This window comes from Chelonus insularis, unplaced genomic scaffold, assembly GCF_013357705.1.
Source record: "Chelonus insularis isolate UGA/USDA-ARS -01 unplaced genomic scaffold, ASM1335770v1 contig_75_pilon, whole genome shotgun sequence".
Lineage (NCBI taxonomy): Eukaryota > Metazoa > Arthropoda > Insecta > Hymenoptera > Braconidae > Chelonus > Chelonus insularis.
The window spans coordinates 591,236-611,065 of record NW_023276737.1 but is presented as its reverse complement, the minus strand read 5'-3'; the positions used below and the strand labels follow the sequence as shown (position 1 = coordinate 611,065).

At 29.9% G+C, this 19,830-nt stretch overlaps 1 protein-coding gene across 13 annotated transcripts in view; it reads right to left on the bottom strand.

Annotated features, from left to right (window-relative positions):
• trol (terribly reduced optic lobes) overlaps positions 1 to 19,830 on the bottom strand; it is a 69,738-nt gene that overhangs the window by 36,108 nt on the left and 13,800 nt on the right. For all 13 annotated transcript variants that reach the window (XM_035090077.1, XM_035090078.1, XM_035090079.1 and 10 more), the window contains exons 2-8: positions 18,045 to 18,213; positions 17,572 to 17,717; positions 17,292 to 17,466; positions 16,864 to 17,032; positions 16,459 to 16,619; positions 16,039 to 16,332; positions 15,615 to 15,731 (exon numbers count right to left, since the gene is read on the bottom strand). In XM_035090077.1, the coding sequence (XP_034945968.1) occupies positions 15,615 to 15,731; positions 16,039 to 16,332; positions 16,459 to 16,619; positions 16,864 to 17,032; positions 17,292 to 17,466; positions 17,572 to 17,717; positions 18,045 to 18,213 (1,231 nt within the window). The remainder of the gene's footprint in view (positions 1 to 15,614; positions 15,732 to 16,038; positions 16,333 to 16,458; positions 16,620 to 16,863; positions 17,033 to 17,291; positions 17,467 to 17,571; positions 17,718 to 18,044; positions 18,214 to 19,830) is intronic.

The window sequence follows — 19,830 nt, the reverse complement described above, 5'->3', positions numbered from 1 at the left end:
CCTCACCACGTGCTCATTATACAATTGCATGTCGAATGAAATTGATCCGGAGTCGATGTCATTATTTATCGTTAAGAAATAGGGGACTTAAAAAAATGCGCGTACACACAGGTCTCTTACAAGAAACGATGAATTTGAGCTCTAGAGACCATAAAACAAGTAAATATATCCAAAATTTTAAATCGGACTCAATTCAACAACTTTTCAAATAGGCAGTTGATGATATTCATTAATACTAGATTGAAAAGATAGTTCATGTAGTGATTGAACGAGAAATATGATTTTATAATTGGTAAAAGTGTAAATGACTAATAAAAATCAATGAAGGTTCTGAAAATATACTGTCTCGAAATAAATAATGATCTAAAAACATTAATTATTTTCATATAAATAATGTAATTGACATTAATTAGCTCACTCTCACATCAATAAAATTCTTAATATTGCATAATTCATTCAACAATAAATTAAAAATGATTTCACTAGTTGGAATAAAGCTCCAAGGATTGATCTTAAAAAATGAAATACTTTATTAATTTGTAGCAAGAACATAAAGCTTGGAAACCTTAACCATTCCATAAAGAATCATTATCAAATTAGTCAAGGTTTAATGACTTTGAATCATACACAATGAAGCCATGAGATGCACTGTACCTATGTTAAAACCTTCCAGCATCCTAAGAGAATATTATACTCTTCGCTCGACTTCTCATGATTGTTATCGCATCGTAACGACACAGTAAATACGCCGGTGGTATATCCTGCGTTAAAAATTATTCGTTTGTGCTTTCAGAAATTTTTTATAGGTACCACGAGTATAGCGTAAGGGGAAATAATAATGTCGGATGACGAGGGCGATTATAATAAAGTAAGAAAAGAGATGATCACTCTACGACTTCCCTCTTGCGAATATCATCCTGAGATTTTCCAGAAACATCGTCACTCTTCCTTCTTACAGTGACGTCTAAAAAACCATGTACAGATGTATCAGCGAGCAGAATGCTTGTTCACTCGTGCGAGTGAATATAAAGCTGTATATATTAGCATGACAAGCAACGAGCATCAAATTTCTGAACCTAAAAGCCGCTCAGAGAGCAACGAGTCCGCTAAATCGTCCGTACGCTTCTAATGGACTACCACCAGCAAAAATTTTGTCTTACTACCAACATCTCGCTTTGCATTGTCTCTACTCTGCTATTCTTGTTATTAATTCTACGCCTACATCAACCTGCTTACCTCAAGGTTTTGTTCCGTTTATTTATTCATTTTCAACACCAACTTGTTGTTGTTGATGTGTGATATAACATAAATTATGAGTTTCATGGAGTCTTATCTTAATACAGTTTGATTTAATTCTTGCTTTTTCATGATTTCTTATTTTTAGTTGATGCTAAAATCCGATTTAATATAGTAGTTATGGTTTTTTAGTTGTAGAAATTTTTGTCGCTGTTATTTATTTGCATTTTTATATGACTAGGGAAAAGTATTTAAAGGACAATAGAAATTCCGTCTAGCGCATACTCATATGGTTAACATTATTGTCACATAGATGGCTGCAATAATTGTTTTACACAAAAATTAACATCGATTTTATGATAAAATTTACATAAAAAAATTATACGATAACATGACAGAGTTGGCGACTTGTTTTATTTGTGAACGGAGTTTGAAGATTTTTAGATGTTCATAGAATTTTCTAATCATCGATTTTTCTAAAATATCGCTCAAAATACTTCGCTCTGGATTACTAAAACTCTAAATATTATTTCCATTCAATTCTTTAAAAAAAGTATTTTTTATTCAGTAATGAAATTTGGAGATTTAATTTTAAAGTATTTCAACTTCACAATTTTATTTTTTTGATAAACTAATACATATTCATACCATCAAAGTATGAATTATTAAATTTCGCGAATATATGATCCGAGCACTTGCAAGTAAAACGAAGCGGCGTTTGAAATAAAAGTAAGGCTCAGAATCTAGTGTATTTAATCAAAGGAATTTCTTAAAGACAAAACATCATATGGGCGCCGAGTATATGTTTTGCAATCTTATGATTAGATTACAAACCAGCGTATGACATGGTAGACTGTAAGCTCAGAAAAGACGACGACCTCATGTAAGTTCATATGCGCATCAGGAATTGGTATATATGCACATATATCTACCATTCATGACTATGAGTCAACGTCCCAACCGTCCTAGTTAATTTGTTTATCGTTAGGAATCGTTTTCGACCGAATATCGGATTATTTACGAGGTCTCAAGGGATGAGATACCTCATCGTTTATCGCTGGTCTTTTACAAACATATATTTCTCGAAAAGAGACCTGCAAAATACACTCATGAGTCTATAAACAAATTGACAGATCAATTTCCAGCATAGTAATAACAATTTCTAAACTACCATCAGTTTCTAAATGTATAACTAGTCTATACTACTAGATGATTATACCTATTCCCTAAGAATGTCGTTAAAATAAATTCCAAGAACTTGCTCGTGCCCTGGAGATTCAATCGTCGGTCGTATCTTGCTTAACGACTATGTAAATCGGCAAACATAACTTTAACTTGTATTTTGCACTCATATCGACCATGTTGCTCTTTACTTCGACTATGTTGGATCATCATCATCATCATATGGCTAAACGATGTAATGCACAATATCATCTCATCCTCGTCACCAATTGTGTCATCAAGCGCCTTTGCCACCGCAATTATTATGACTTCATTCCTATTTCTTATTCGCACAGCTTCCCTATGAGTAATACAGGGTACGGCTATTTTTTTTGCCATTTCCTAATGATAATTCCAAGCTTTACTACAGAGTTTCTAGGAATTCATTGACTGAAAAATTAGGTTGCTGTAAATGTAATATGATGCAAATTGAAATAATAAAAAATTCAATTAAGTTTTTTTTTAAAAATTGCAGTTTAAATGTTCCAGATATGATTAATTGTTATTTAATGATTCGGAATGATTTAAGCAGTAAAATATATTATCTTAATTGTATGAAACAGTCACTTGATAAATTGAGTAGTGTGGTAATCTTTTAATAATTATGCACGAGGTTTTTTTTATTATTTATGAACTCGTATTAGATTTGTTTAATGCGAAAAATTAATTTGTGTTTTCTTATAAGGAAATAATTTCAGTTTCTATTATTCAGCTAAAAAAAATTGGATTTAAATGTTAGTTTAATGTACATAATTTTATAACTAGACTAGACTGCATTATTAAAATGTGAACTTAATCTGGGAATAATTACAACCAAAATAATTAAGCGCGTAGAAAAAATTTAATAATTAATACGTTATTTTCTTAAACCAACAATGTTGAATTTCCAATTATATTTATGATGTTACAATTAACCACAAATAATAAAGACATTGTAGTCAAAAGTTTGATGATGTTAGTCTATGAAAAATAAATATTGATCATGTACCACTTAAATTAGAAGTGAATGACATATCCGTCCAATTAAGAAAATTCTTGAGTTGAAAATTTAAACGTATGACTACAAAAGAGATTTTTATACTGAACTCAACATTTTATTGATTAAAAAAACTTTTTTCTGTAGTTCAAATTCACATTGTTTTACTGATTTTTTAATAATGTTTCTTTTTTTCGTTTACGTTGTTTATTATTTACTTCAGAATGTACTGTTTTAAGAAGTTTCAGTTCTAATTGACTTTTATCTAATTAGCAAATCAATTGTTTCTTCCATTATGTCGTTTTTAACCAAAAATGGTTTTTCATATTTATTGATTAATTCATAAATTTATTCAAAAATTAAAAAATATAATTTTTCAGTTAATAAATTTCATTTATTACTTTAAAAAATTAATTAGTTATTAATAAAACCATTTTAATATCAATGAACTTGATTTTCATCATAAATAAATATTAGAAGAATTTTATATCTTACTAAGAATGTGAGTTTATTTGTTTTTAACTCAATTGAACTCAAATAATGTGTATCAGTAATAAAAATTCCAGGGTAATAATATTAATTAAGTATATCAATTACAATAAATCAAATATTTTTTATTATCGCTCCATCATTAACAAAAACTTCCTCTTGATTGACTAACAAATATATTCACTTATACCAGTTCGTATTAAATTTCGTGTCAGCAAAATATTTATGTACCTAAGCGGGGAATTAATAATCTGATTACATCATTTAAGAAGAATTCAACTGCAGTATGTCATTTGTATCAAACTGATCACTGAGCGTATTTGTACACCCACAAAGGTAATCGGTAACGTGCATGAATCTAGGCGTGAGACTACGCGCATCTCGTTATCGAAACGTGCCAAGGTTAGCATGCAGCGATGAAAGCTTGCCCGAATGTTATTATAATTCATCGATATGTAAATAGTAATTAGACGTTGATTAATGCAGATTATTGAAAGGAAAACCTCTTATATGGTTCTACTTTTAATAGACTTGAGATAGAAATCCACTCAGTCCTGGTACATTCCAACCGCCTGACATGATAGATATTAAAAGAATGAAGATTGTAGATTCCAATGAATTCGTAACAATAAAAAGAGAGTAAAAAATTGCTGAAGGTTATACGGCATTGCTCTTTGTAAATAAGATCTTTGAAGAATTCAATGGGTTAAATGGGCAATTTAAAATCACTTATTCTGGTTAAGAATAAGATATAAAAAATTACTTCAAATTAAGAACTACTGAAAATAATGAAAGAAATGTCAATATGGAAATATAGCCAGAAGGCGATGCTAGAAGATTTTTCTGTGGCAATATTATATCAAGGAAAGTCTATTGCGGAAGGGCATGTGTGCCTCACGAAAAGTATGTTTACTTCGAAAGCTAGAAAATCTAATAAATTTTCTTCACAAGCGAGCAAATATCGCTTGGATGTTGTCGAGTGCGGCAACATTCTAGACAATAAGTTGCGTTTTTTCAAGAGGGTTTATGTTGAAAATAAAAACTACAAACAAAAAAGTAAAAAAAAAATTTAGTAGAGATATAGAATCTTCAGAATCTCTGGCAATCGTCAATAATTTTCTTGACATGTCCGGTTATCGATTTATCAATATATTACTGAGATTTTTATGATTTTCTTTGCTTACTAAGGAAGTACGATTCAGATATGACAAAGTACATCCGTGGAGAATTGAAAAAATCTTCAAGGTAAAAATCTATCAGGATTTTAACGTCAAGTATTATACAAGTTTTTTACGATTATTATCTGTGACTTGCTCATTGTAAAAAGGCAATTTATACTAACATCATTCATGAGCGCAGTGCTAAAATAACTGTTCTTTTGAATTGAGTAAGAGATAAAATATGCACACAGAATAATATTTAATAAAAATGTAATGATATTTATTAATAATAAATCTGTCTTTTCATGTATACAACAATAATAGCATTGTAAAATTGGTTTGTGAAAAGTGTTATTGAAAAAAATTAATGAATATTTGCAGGCATAAAATAAATCATAATGATTTTTTAAATTTTTTTATACATGTATATTTTAAAAATTGTAAAATATAAAATAATTTTTTTCTTAATAATTAAAATAAAATTTATGAAAAGTAATAAATTATTAAATCACAAATTTTTCCACTTAAATGAATTGATATTTTTTCTAAACCGAAATTTTATTTCCTTTTATTTGAACGTTCAGATTAAATGAACATAAGTTAAATCAATTTCAACAGTTGAACTATTATATCAGAAAAATAATTAAATAAAATCATTGATATTCAAACAAGGAATAAATCATTTATACCATAAAAAAATGATATTCTTGAATATTTAAAAATGTTACTAAAAAAACTCCTTAACTAATTTAAGAACTGAATATTTAAAGTGAAAAAATAACTTTCGCTTCAATACTAAATAACTTTCGAAAAAAATAAAAACATCGTTATATACAAAATGAAAACCTAAATTTATACTTCATTCACATTTGTACATTTTTATTTATAAATCAAATATCGATGCTGATTAAAAAGAACTATGAAGTAATTTCTGATTAAAATTTACAGCAGTATTAGTAGTAATGGATTATGTAATATTTTTCCCTCTCTTTTAAAATTATTTTCAGTAGTAGATCATATGAAAAATGTATTTACCTATTCATGAAATACTTGTAGGTGAAAATAAGCAAGTACATACATGAATAATTGAAAAGCAGGTAAAAGAAGGTATAGAAGAGTCTCTGTAAAAAGTTTCTAGCAGCCTCGTACAAACTTTCGATAACTGATTTGCTACAGCTGCTGTGTCATTAGTAAGACTCGGAAAACCATTTAAGTTACTCTGTTAGGCCGCGAGACCTAAACCAGTTTCTCTTCTAGTTTTATGAATCAGAAGATTCTACATCGTGTGATTTATGTCAATGAAGATTATTCCGAATGTGCGATTGATTAGGAAGCAATCGATTCATTTTATTCTATTTGACTGTTTAACAGGAACAGGAAAGACAAAATCCAAGTAATCGATTGATATCAGAAAAACATAATAACGCAAATCTTAATCTATGGCCTATCACGAAATGCAAAAATATTTCGGATTTTTTGTTTCTTCGCAGTCTCGTACACGTTGACAGATAAAATCGATTATGCCAGACTCGTTGGCACCCAATGCAATATGCATGAGTGGTGAAGCCGAGTAGATATAGAAGCTACATTAATTCTTTACTTGGACTGTTCGGAAGAATTTTCCATCTGTAAAGACGAAGCTGACAATACTTTATAAAATATGACATGAGCAATGCGAACAGATCCGGAAAAATTTTTCCATTTGTTAGTTGATGGCAAAAGTTTTTTAATTATCTCGAAATATATTAATTAGTTAAAAAACATCATGAATTTTTTATTATTTCCTATTTATGTATACAAAAAAATGTTTGTACTATTAAAATAATTTTAGTTTTGCTGTTTGGCTGAAATCAAAACTTAATATTACAAGTTCCTTAAATAATTTAGAAACCTACTAAAAAATTTTTGCTTGCATATTTTCCAGTAAGTCACGATGAATAATTCAAACGTATTCAATAATTAATCAGCAGAATTTTCAACATCAAAGTCCATTAAATTGATATAAATTTTTTTCTTTAATACTAATGTTAGTATTTCCGATACAAACGTCAATGTTCTAGTACCTTTTTTTCAATTTCATTCTTTTTATCTGAAAAAAAACTTCTTCGAATATCACATTGATTTTTCATCATTTTTTCAATCATCCCATTTTTCTCATGAATTATGTAAATAAATGCAATCGAAAATCTCAAATAATTGCAAAAAGTTTATTGGCATTAGAAATAAATATAAATAATGACGAATGAATCTCGCAAATAAAGAATAAATTTGATGTACTGTCAATGGGCATTAAGAAATTACTTGGAATTTGCAGAGTAGCTTAATGAGTACAACAAATAGTCTGAAGTACCATATTGTTAATAATTTCATGGTAATTCATCACGAGAATTTTTAGTCATCGAACTAAGCATTAAACAGATCAAACTCTGATGTTAACATAATATGTTAGTATAAACCACTATTGTGGCTGACGTATAAAAGCAACGCATCGTTAAATGTTCGTTTATGGAACTTCCGAGTTTCGAGACCATTAGGCGCTTTTACGTATACATTCCCGAAGGAAAGTTTTAAGCTTTTACTGCTGAATCATGAACGTATTTATAAATAATACCAATGCTCATGTAGCTCATCTTAACCAGTAACCGCACAATCCCGATAATTTTTCTCATTCAAATGAATATTTTATTTTCAATTTCCTTCGAACCTTGAGAATACATTGTTTAAACAATATATATTTTACACTTCTATTATAGGGATTAGATAAAGAAAAATACAGTGTACAGTGAACCACATGAAATTAATTCTCTTTCACTTAGTTATTGTCGCTTTAAACACATTACTTAAATTATGATAGAATCTATTATCACTCATCAATTCTGTGAAAAATGTAATTCAATGAATATAAACATTCTGACAAACTACTTTGGTCAATAGAAAAACACATTTGCATCATTTTCTAATGTATCACAATAGCGTGTTTAACTCGCTAGAGACGCGTGTCCTTCTGATCCATAATTATGTGAAAATATTACAGACACATTATATATAATACATTTATATTAAATTGAAAAATATTTAAATAAAATTGTTGCTCAAATCCTACGTCATGCTAACGGTTTTATGTAAACAATTGGAATAGCAATTTCACGAAGCTGTTTGTTTTTTACTATTTTCATTAAACAATTTTTATCGAATAAAAAATGTAATCTACTTAATGTATCCATGGTGGATTTTTTTACAGATAACACTGTAAAAATAATGAAATTGAAAGAAAAATAGAAAAATATTTGTTTGAAAAGAAGTAATTATTTAATAACGTTGTTACCTCTTGCTCCTCCATAGTATCTTTGAGCTTGTGAAGTCGACGATATGAGGACAAGTAGAAGGAAAAATAATATCCTTCGACTCATTTTGAATCCTTTATTCTTATACTCTATGTTCCATTTGTCATTTGAATAATACCTCAGCTATTCAGAAAAAAGCACAATTAACTCGCGATTTTTTAAAATGTAAAATTAACGCAGAAAATATCTCACACTTTTATGAAACGACAGAAGAATAAACTTTTCAAATAGTTTAAGAGTACATTAACACGGGGATATTGTTCGTAATCCGTAATAATTTGTTGAGTTTTTACTTTGACTCTCTTCTACGTCTCGACGAAGGATTTTGATGTTGACGTTTTTTCTCCTTCGGAGGGAATATAAAAAAAGGGAAGGAGAAAAAGGATTAACAGAATTGAATGAGAAAGCTAGTGAAAAAAATTCTAAATGGAAAAAACGTAATGCAATTTTAATGAGACAATAGCGTAAGGAAAATTACATGGTTCGGTATTAAATTTCTTCAGTATTCCATATTTCATGAATTTTTTAAAATAATTATTTCAAACATTACTCAATTACCACCATTTTCAAAGCGTTATTCACGAAAAAAAAATTTACTGTGACATTTTAATTATCATAAACAATAAAACAATAACTTATATCCCTACAATAATATTTTACTACTTTTTTCCATTAGTTTTAAGCACATTTTATTCATTTGAATGAAAGGCGCGCGCGAAAATTCGAAACGACGCGACGCGCAGTTCTCTTGTAGACCCGTCACTTGGTCTAACCCAAATGCACGTGACTGCTAAAGTTTGTCATTACTTTCAACTTCATCCCCTGTCGTTTCATTTGAAAACACAAACTATTGTCCTGAAAAAAATGACAAAAGAAATCGAGAAAACTTGCCTGAATAAATTTTATCTATTTTTTAAAGTAAAAAAGTTCCTCGGTGGAATAAAGTAATAAAATTTAGCAAAATACACGCTTGTAGAACTAACTCAAGACGTCAATATTAATTTATAAATTAAAACGAAATGTTAATATGATGAATCTTTTTCCAACACTGTACTGATGGACTCAAGTTAAGGGTAACTGTCGCGTCGGGCTAACCTGGCGACGAACTGGCAACAGTCGCGTGGTGAACAGCCCGACGACCTACCAACCGTCGAACGAACTAGCAAGCTCCGTACTCAACTAATACCCCACCTCCGATGCCAAAGTAACAGCGTGGGAGGCACTAAGCCACTTTGTATCCTCACAACGCTCTTTTTTAACGTCTTTTTTACTTTGTCTTTCCCCCTAAAATCGTCCCTTACATCTCATCAGTCACATGTGCAAACAACTAAAAAACTTTACATAATTCGCAGGTCTTTACACTCTTTATACCTACCATCAAACGTGTAACTTTATAAAATACATTAAATGAAAAAGACAAAAAAAGGAAATCACTTTTCTGTTCTATATTTGCTGAGGCACGGAAACTAATTTGTGTTTTTTTGACATTTACATTTTTTATTTTCTTTCAGAGAAGCTTGTGGAACGTGCCTAGGATCATAGTGTGATTTGTCACACTCAATAAGAGTGAAAAAATGATAAAAATAGTTGACTCAACGCCTAACGTGTTATATACTATGTTGTGCGTTAAGACACGCGTGAAACCTTTTTTTTTTAAGTTATTTATTGCTCTTTTCCTTTTCACAAGTTTATATAAGCTAACAGCAGAAATGCTTTACGAGTAGTTCACATAAGTTTTTTTATTTAATTTGACTAAGGTTTAAGTGCCGAAGATCCGTCTTGCCTTTCGTGATACAACTTAATGGACATCAGCTCCACGCGATTTTACCTAGACTACTCGCGTTTCCTTTTCGGAGTTGGCGCTTTGGTGCGCACGCATTCTCACTCCTACCCTTCAACACCTGAAATATACTCAAACCCTCTCAATTATTTACCATTCATCCTACTTTGGAATAACGATAATTCTTTGATAAACTTCAACCGTATAAGTTTAACTACAAATTTGGAATAAAGTTTGCTCATCGAACACATATTTTTTTTCTATTTCCATCGAATCAATTAAGTTGAATAACATGATTCTGATGAACAAGTACATTGCAAGATTTCACCAATTTATTAAGAAATTTCTTAGGGAACTAATTTTGAAGTAAAAATGAATTGTCTACTTAAGGTTAATCAATAATTTTTCCTTAAAGAAACATTTAATTTGATACCGTACCAGAAAATGTATTTGAAAAAAAGGAAATCAACAAAATGTTGCTTATAAAGAATTCTAGCAATTTATTTATGGAATACATTCGGATGCATCTTGAAATTATTCATTAGATCAAAAGGGTTATTTGATAAAGTTATCACCCTAATCAAAATTTTTTTCTAATTTTGATACTGAACCCATTTTTAATTCAATGATTTTTATTAATGTTTAGTAAAAAAAATATTAAGTTGTTATCAACAATCAGTGATTATTAATTACAATTTTTTAATTTATTTTTTTTTATTCTATTGAGTTATTATTAATAACATTTATTTAAATGTTATTTTAAATGAATAAATAATTATATTCAGCTTAACTTACAAAGTTTAAATATTCTACTGAACCTCCTGAATTTTTTTTATTAAAATCCTCGAATTTTTTTTCCCGCCGAGGTCCCTAAATTTTTTTAGGACATTATGCCGCTACAGATGCTGAATCGGAAATTATAAAGGTTGTTTATATATTATAAACAATAAGGTTGTTTTTATATTATTTTTTCTATAGGAAACAATAATTTTTTCCACTGATGGTCCTGACTTTCAGAAGGTTCAGCAGCAAAATTAGAGAAAAATTCTGACTCGGGTTGTAACAACAAAACTTTCTTTCTATGACAATAAAATTTATCAATGAATGCAAACTTTTTCATATGAAACCAGTTAGTAAATAAATTTATATGAGATATTTTAAAAATTTTGTATTATTTTGATAAAAAAGATTACATTGCAGTTTTAAATTACTTTTATTATTAAATCAAAATTCTATGTTTCAGCTTTAATTTTTCATTTGTAGAAATATCTTTCACTACAGAATGTTTTTGATTTTTGAAATAATTTTTTGTTCATTTTTGTATGATATTTGACTTTATTATATGATCTGACACGTCTCGAATCTTATTTATACGAAACCCGATGAAGCATCACATGGTGCCGTTAGCCAACATGAAAATAGAACGTGAAAAGTATGTATAGAATATAGTTCTATTCTTAATTTTAATGTTAAATAAAAAATGATTGAACTTTGAATAAAATGATTATAAAAATATTTAATTAAAAGCGTAAAAAGCTCAAGTACAAAAGAGAATAATGCCGATGCTTAAAGGCTGTAAAAGGTAATACAATATAATGTGCCAACTGGTTTACGTCGAAAGCATGTTTATTCAAACCCATCCCGGACCACATTTTCATACTAATGGCCTTTTTTAACTTTCTTACGCTATAACTAGAGTTACACTCAATTTTTCTTCATCACATATATACCTTTTAAAATCCTTATTGTTTCGAAAAAACTACTTAACAATGTGAAAAAATATGCATGACGAAACATTAACAAAATAGTTCATCAACAAATAAACCAGCTTAAAGGATTTGAATACATATCGAGTTATTTTTTATTCCTAATTTTGCTGTTGCAAGCTGAATAAATGATAAAACTTATCCTCTATTCTCTTGCATTTTTCAACGAAAAATGAAAAAATATTATCTGTTAATTTAAATAAATAAATAATTAGATCATTATAGTGACAAAAATTGACGCTAAAAATTTACTCAACTCAACAATAATACCTTTGGTCGTTTAATATTTATCCTCGCGCCACAAAGACAGCGAAAAATATAAGAGGGAAGCTTAAACTACATTATGCACATTAGTTCGTGCGTTCCAAGTTAAGGAAGGCTTGTATGTCACCTCTTTGATTATCTAGCAGGATAGAAGACTAGATTATGAAACAAAAAAAAAGCTTAAGCTCTCTCTCTCGACCTCGTCTGTTCGACATTTCACTTTGACTTGTTATTCAAATTTCGGGGAAGAATGTGATAATTAGGTCGCGCTCTTGGCACTAATTACAAGTGAAGAAAAGGCAGATGGTAAATTTACTAACTACTTAAATGCATACTGAGACAAGATATATGTCCAGCAATGTTCATACACCGGCAGTCGCGATAAATATCGAATAGAAAAAAATCCAGTGGATTGCGATGCGGAAGTACACATGTTAAGAGCAGCATGGAGTCTCGACTTGTCCATGAAGAAGAGTATTGCATGGGATATACGTGTACGCTTCGCGATGTTTCATTGCTCCTACTCGTTTCATGTCGAGTGTATGTGCTAGTATGTATGCAAAATTACAAGTCGTATTGTTTTATAGGTACAAGAGGTGTGAAGCTATTACAGAGTTTAAGCTTGCAAAAGGTTACGCCTACCAATCTGGCCAGCAGTAGAGAACCAAGTAGTCGCTTATCGTGTTGAGAGAGATATAGAATGCGAGGAGGGCGAGTTTAATTTCAGGAAATGCTTATACAACCACGTGAAGAACGGCCTCGTGTTTCGAATCAACCGAAAATGAATTCTAAAAAGTGAAAACTTATTCTCTCGGTGCTTGATGAAATAGTTCACCCACCAACCGCCAATTCAATTAAATGAAACGACGAATAAACCCAGACGAATCATAAAGAAATTACGAAAAGTAATAAAAAAAACTTATATACTGAATTTGTAACTCTAATGTGGATGGAATGTGCTGAAGAATGCGACTCTCAGTTTCTCACTCACTAACTTAAAAGAAAAACGCGTAGGAGGGACAGAAAAAAATTTACCAGCTATTCCTTCTTATCGACTTCTTATATGAGAAGCATTCAATTTAACGAGCCCGCTAGCATTTTAAGACCTAACAGGCGTTCTCTTTGATACTCGTGAGATTACGTAAATAATATTTTTGCATCACAAATTTTTACATTTTTCTCAATAATTAATATTTTTCTTTTACCTTATTTTGCCAACATTTTATAATTAAATACTTTACCCCGCGTGAATTAATTAAAATAATTATTTTTATGCCATCATTGGTGTTTATCAATCAACAACAGTTTTCATCTACTTTTTTCACCGAAAATAAATTTTATTTTTTCCCATTTATTCATTCATCAATTATATCTTGTTAATGTTTATTCAATTTTGATAAATTCTACTATAAATAAATTGATTATAATTAATCGATTTTTACGATGGATTGCTGTATAATTATTAATCAAATAATTTATAAAGGATATTTTCCTAGTAATTTTCATTGATAATTATGTTCTAAAATATTTAGAATTCATTTTTGCTATCATTAAGTTTACATAAATGGAATTACTGAGGTCTTATCACATAGACGGTATCCAGTACATGGTTAAACGTTGTATTATAAAATTCAATAGAGATAGACCATAATGTCTTTTGTATTACTTCCGTATGTGTTACTTAAATAACTGTCAGAGTATAAAAGTTTGATACTAATTTTATCTGCACAAAGCCATTTCTTCCTTTCATAAATTTACTTTTCGGCATTTAATTTTAGATGCATCAATTGTCTGATATAAATTAGAACATTTTAAATCATCTACATGTATTATAGTAATAGTTATATTTCAATTATTTAAAGAAACCTTGTTATATTATCAATTGTATTCAAGATAGATTTTTTCACCATTGGAATAATTGAAAACAGTTCAAAATAAACCATTAATTCAAATAAATTGTTAATCATTTTCAATAATAATTGATTGATAGTAACATCATAACGAAATCGACATTTATTTATACGAAAATATGAAAATGGACAACTTTTCCAGAAATAATCCAACATTAAGATGACCTAAATGTATGACGTTAGAAATACCTGTTTAAGTAGAAGAAAGCAATAAGAGAAAGACATAATAAGGTATGCTCCTCATAAAACAAATTAATACCAAAAGACAGTCAAGTTGACATTTGTCGTGGTGGTGCCTAGCGTGCTAGCAAAACCCAACCCTCTTGCTGATAGTTCATAATTGTGCCTAAGAGGTCTGCTGTAAAAAGATTTCAATGGAAAAAGATAACAACCTGTTTTCAAATAGTAAGTAAACCTTTCGTGATCTACATATATATTTTTTTTTTGTTAAACTTGATGACAATTTCTCTAAGAATTTCCGGAAATCGATCTATGTATGTATTTTCAATAGTGAATAAAAATAAGTGATGACAAATCTCATCTTAGTAAAGTAGTGAATGACATTTATCTAACATGCCTAAGATATTTATAAACCATTGAAAACTTGAAAATAGAAAACTTGACTTGACAAACTTCTTGTTTGTAATTTAATTATATTGTTATCATTTAGTAAATAAGATGTTTCTACTAAAGAATTCTAATGTTCTTCTCATTCTTGCGAGTATAAAAGACTGGAAATATAATGGGAATTGATTTCGATTCTGTGTTGAAATTTAAACATTGCATACGATTGATGAGGACAATGGAACAACTGGTTCGAAAGTTGGATAGAGTTTAGAGTCTGAGAATGGAAAAGAAACTCCGAAGATCGCAAAGGAAGCAAAGTTAGTGAAGAGAAACACGACTCAGGCACCCTAAGACTTCCGGATGTTTTCCACGTTGTTGACTACAACGATGATCCTCCACTTCGTCGTGTGGAAATGACAAAAGCTCCAGCATGGAGGAGAAGCTCTTTCCTCTCAATGAATATTCATTTCATCATACGGCTTGCGTTGCTACTACTTTTGCGACCTTATTTTTTTCTAAAAATATTCCCATCTGTCTTGCAAAATGTAAGACACTTTTGTCTGTATTTTAAAATATATATATATATATATATATATATATATATATATATATATCTACATCTCTATAAAGAGATTATTTTTTTGAATTAATAATGCGTTTGTTGTTCTAAAAGATGCATCAGACAAGTTGAAAACCAAACTTAGAAATAAATTAAAGAAAATAAGTGCATTGACTCACTAACATTTTTTAGAAAATTTCGAACTTGGAACATCAAAGTTTCTGCCTTGCCGACGTTAGTTACCGCTGGTAAACAGCTGGAGAAAATCTCTCGTTTTCAAATCTCGTACATATTGAGGCTCGATAAATTGTAAATCTAAACGTTTATCAAATTTCTACTTACCCGGATAGCTACAACCACGTTCATCACTTCCATCATCACAGTCTTGTTTGAAATCACAATGTTGAGACTCTAAAATGCACCGATGAACATCACAAGCAAATTCTCTGTCTCCACAACCTGTAAAATCATATTGTGTATTTATATTTAAAATCAACTGATATTTTTCTTAATCATTTTTCACACTTAAATTTAAGAAATTCCATTAAACTTAATATTGAATGATTTCATCAGCTGTCAAAGAAGAATGTACTGGTTCATCAGAGAAGTAAAGTTGTATAATGCACTGGTTAAAAAGAGTTATATCAATTTAATATTTATTGTTATTTTTGTTAGAATGAGTGGAGAAAAAAATTAAATTTTAAAAAGCAGTAATTATAAGTAATATCAAAGAACTAAATAGAAAAAAAAGAGTTTTAAAACATACTAGGATAACAATTTAATTCATCTCCATGATCATCACAATCAGGAACTCCATCACACACTTGGACTCGACAAATTTGCCTACTTCCATCACTACATCGTACTGTATCATCACCACGACAATTATTGGTTGTAGCACCACGACTTGGATGAGTCGATTCATATGGATTGAAAGTCACTGAACTTGGACAATCAAGTTCATCAGATTGATCAGGACACTGAGGAATGCCATCACAACGTGAAGTTAATGGAACACAGGAGCCATCTCGACACTTAAGACTCGTGGATTCGGGACATTCTATTTTAATTAGCAATAAAAACAATTTAAAAATAAATATGAAAAAGGATAATGGATGGTGGAGGATTGCGTCAACAAAATACTCAATGTTAAATAATTACTTTGAAGTAATAATTGATTATTTACCTTGGAAGCTACGGAATGTAAATCCTTCTGGCGCTATTTTTATACTGCCTAATGAATGATAAAGAAGTTGTTGTTCCAAAATTTGTCGTATTTCATGTTCGTTAGTGTACGTTGATCCAACATCAATAGTAGCTTCAGAATTAAATGGATCCTCAGCTCGACTAAAAAAAAAATTCCATTCACTTTTTGTTTAGCGTTCATTTTGTATAAGTTTGATGCAAAAATATAATTATCAACATCCACAGAAACTTTATTTGATAAAACTCATTATACTTTTCTGAATTTTCTAAATATTCTTTGTGCTCAATGATAAATAAATATTAGTAAATATACCGTTGCACAAAATTCTAGAATTATTATAAAAAACGTAATTTCTCTTTTATAAAGACACAAAACAAAACTTACGATATCTTGACGACGTTGGCGATGTGATTAAAGTTGGGAATCCGGTGAGACAACAATTCTTCCAATGCTTGTGTCAGGTTTCTGCTTAAGTCGAGGTAATCCTGACTTTTAGGGTCAGCATATTCATCTATGTAAGGCTCCAAGACAGTCAAAGTTATGCGATAAAAGCCTAGAAACATTGTACAAATAATTTTTAATTTATGTACTTGCAGAAGATATTTAGATAAATCAATTTTGAATTTAAAATTAACTAGATATTTTGTCTATCAAATTAAGTTACATTGATCAATAAAAATTTATGATAATTATTTGATCAGATATTGCAACAAGAATCAACCTTGAAAACAGGTTTCAAGGTCTAAACACTTTATCAATATCAGAATAAAAAATATTGTAATATTAAAATTAATTACATAGATCACACTTACGGGCTTGATGATTTACAGTTCTCTCAGTTGTGTGACTTTCTGGTTCTTCTGTTGCGCTTCCTTCAATCTCTCCAGAACCACCTACAAGATCTTCATCATCTGTATCACCAATTAATCCTCGATCTGACAATCGATTTGGCAGACGGCCCGCAGCAACTTCACCAATACTATTATCCTATGAATCATAACACGACTTTGTGATTAAAGTAATAGATACCCTCGACAAAATAAACCTACTCGAAGCAATCGTCTCATTGTTTATATAGCAACATGTACGTACCTCGTCATTTTTCTCCTGTTTACCAATCACATCATTGCTGTCGTTCTCCTCTACTACTTCTTCACTATTTCTTGCAGATCGTTCATGAGATACTTCAGTTATTTTATCGACTATTTCAAATAATGGAGATTCTGTTGTTGCGCCGTCTAGAAAAAGATTTATAATTAGTGAACTAATTTAAAGTTTGTAATAATTGGTTATTTTAATTTTTATCTTATTAAATGTGATTATTGAATCCCTAATTGAAAAAAAAATAACGGTCAATTATCAAAAAATCTTGTTTTTCACCTATAATATTTAACTTGGTAGACAGAAATAGTTAAACACAAATTCGATTTAGCGAACTTACTATCAAACTTGAAGTATAGAGTATTGATTGTTTTTAGAATTAAATGAATTAATTTTGAACGATTAGATATATTCTATTATTTGAAATAAAGGTTTAATTTGTGATAAATTCAACTAATATTTACCCGTAGTAGATGTGACGGAGGCAGAACCAGATCCTCCAAACAGCCACCAGTCACTAAATCCACGTTTTATTCTTCTTAAAATATCCAAGCCTTCTTCGTGATTTTCATCGTTCAAAGATAGCTGGATAACCGGTGACCTCCCATCTTGGTCAAACACTAAATCATCGATCTGGAATAAAATATTCAGTCACTTTCTATTCAACAATTGTTACATCATCTTATTCTATATTACATCTAAATGATGGTATTCAAAGTAGTAATTTACAGTATTGCAGACTCGTCATATTTTAGAAGCATTTGTTGCATTGAGAGCGACATGTTTGGCATTTGGCGCTTATTATATCTTTAAGTATTCTCACGTGCTCCTCATAAAGAACCAATTCCTCCTAAACACACGATATAAATTCAGAATCGGAGAACCATTCTGTAGACTCGTGCGCTCGTGATTCGTAAACCGCAGACGAGTCTTTCTATTTTATTTTTTTCCTTCTTTCATTATTATTCGTCTCACAGTTTATCAAAAAGGAATAAAATGAATGATCTCTGTCTCGTTGCATTTCATTCATAGCAAGTTAGATATTGTTCGGATTTTTTGCCACTACTCATGTTCATTCCCCGAATTGTTTCAAATTTCGTTGATGATGCACACTGGTTATCTTCAAACATATTCATTACCGGAAATGAATCAAGTCAACTAGTTTCAGTTTAAAAAAAAAATTCATGGATACATAAAAATAACTTTAACTATGTTTAACTAATTTGAAATAATTAAATTTTTTACGTTTATGAGCTTGAATTTTGTACTTTTATTAATAATGAAACAATTATTAATAAGTATTAACTAATTTGCAAAACTCATTTAGTATACAATACGTATGGAATAAAAATGATTGATTCTAAAATAATTTAATTTTCACATTTAGAGAAGTAGAACAAGAAAATATACGATGTCAGAAATTAAAGGAAAAAACAAACTAGTCTCTTTGATTAAACATTTCAACGCATCACTATGTTATGTAAGCTGAGTAAAAAAATCTGTATGATGAGAAAACAGAAATTAACAGACTTTATAGCCTTTGAAAATACTTGAATCAACTGAGACAAATATTTAACATTTATAGATCATAATTTAGGAAATGCAACCACATAAACTACAAAAATAATGAATATAATATAATCTAAACTGTACATAGATTTATTATGGCTTTAATTTGTTTCGACTGAAACTAGTAAAGTAAATATACGCGACATTTGCAAGAATGTCTTCAAAGTATATATTCCTGGGCTCTTGAGTTTTATCCTCTTAATTTAAAAAGAAAAAAATGGTCTGTAAAAGTGGACGTTGGGTGACTGTGCGACAGAGTTACACGTCACCACCCTCAACTCATTCCGCGGAAGCGAAACTTTGTTATTCTAGGCAAGTTTTACCGGGGATTTGAACGCTAAGTCCACTCCATGATCCTTTTCGCGCGGCAACTACGTGCTCACACTTCGACAAAACATGACTTGTCGTAGAGTCCGAAATCCTTGAGACGCTTATGATGAGAAATACGTGTTTGCGTTGGTTAAACTTGTTCTACTAGCAAGTATATCTTTCCAAGTATGCATCATTCAAACTACATATGTTCTATTATTTCAAAGATTAAAGAGATGAAAGCCGAAAGTCAAATATAAAGATAATCTCTAAGTAGGTATTTGTCTTCAAAGAATTTACTGAGCCCTTTTGCCTTGTTCCGATTAACGTATTGGCACGCGCTAGTCCACTAATTATAATCCCCAGGTCTCA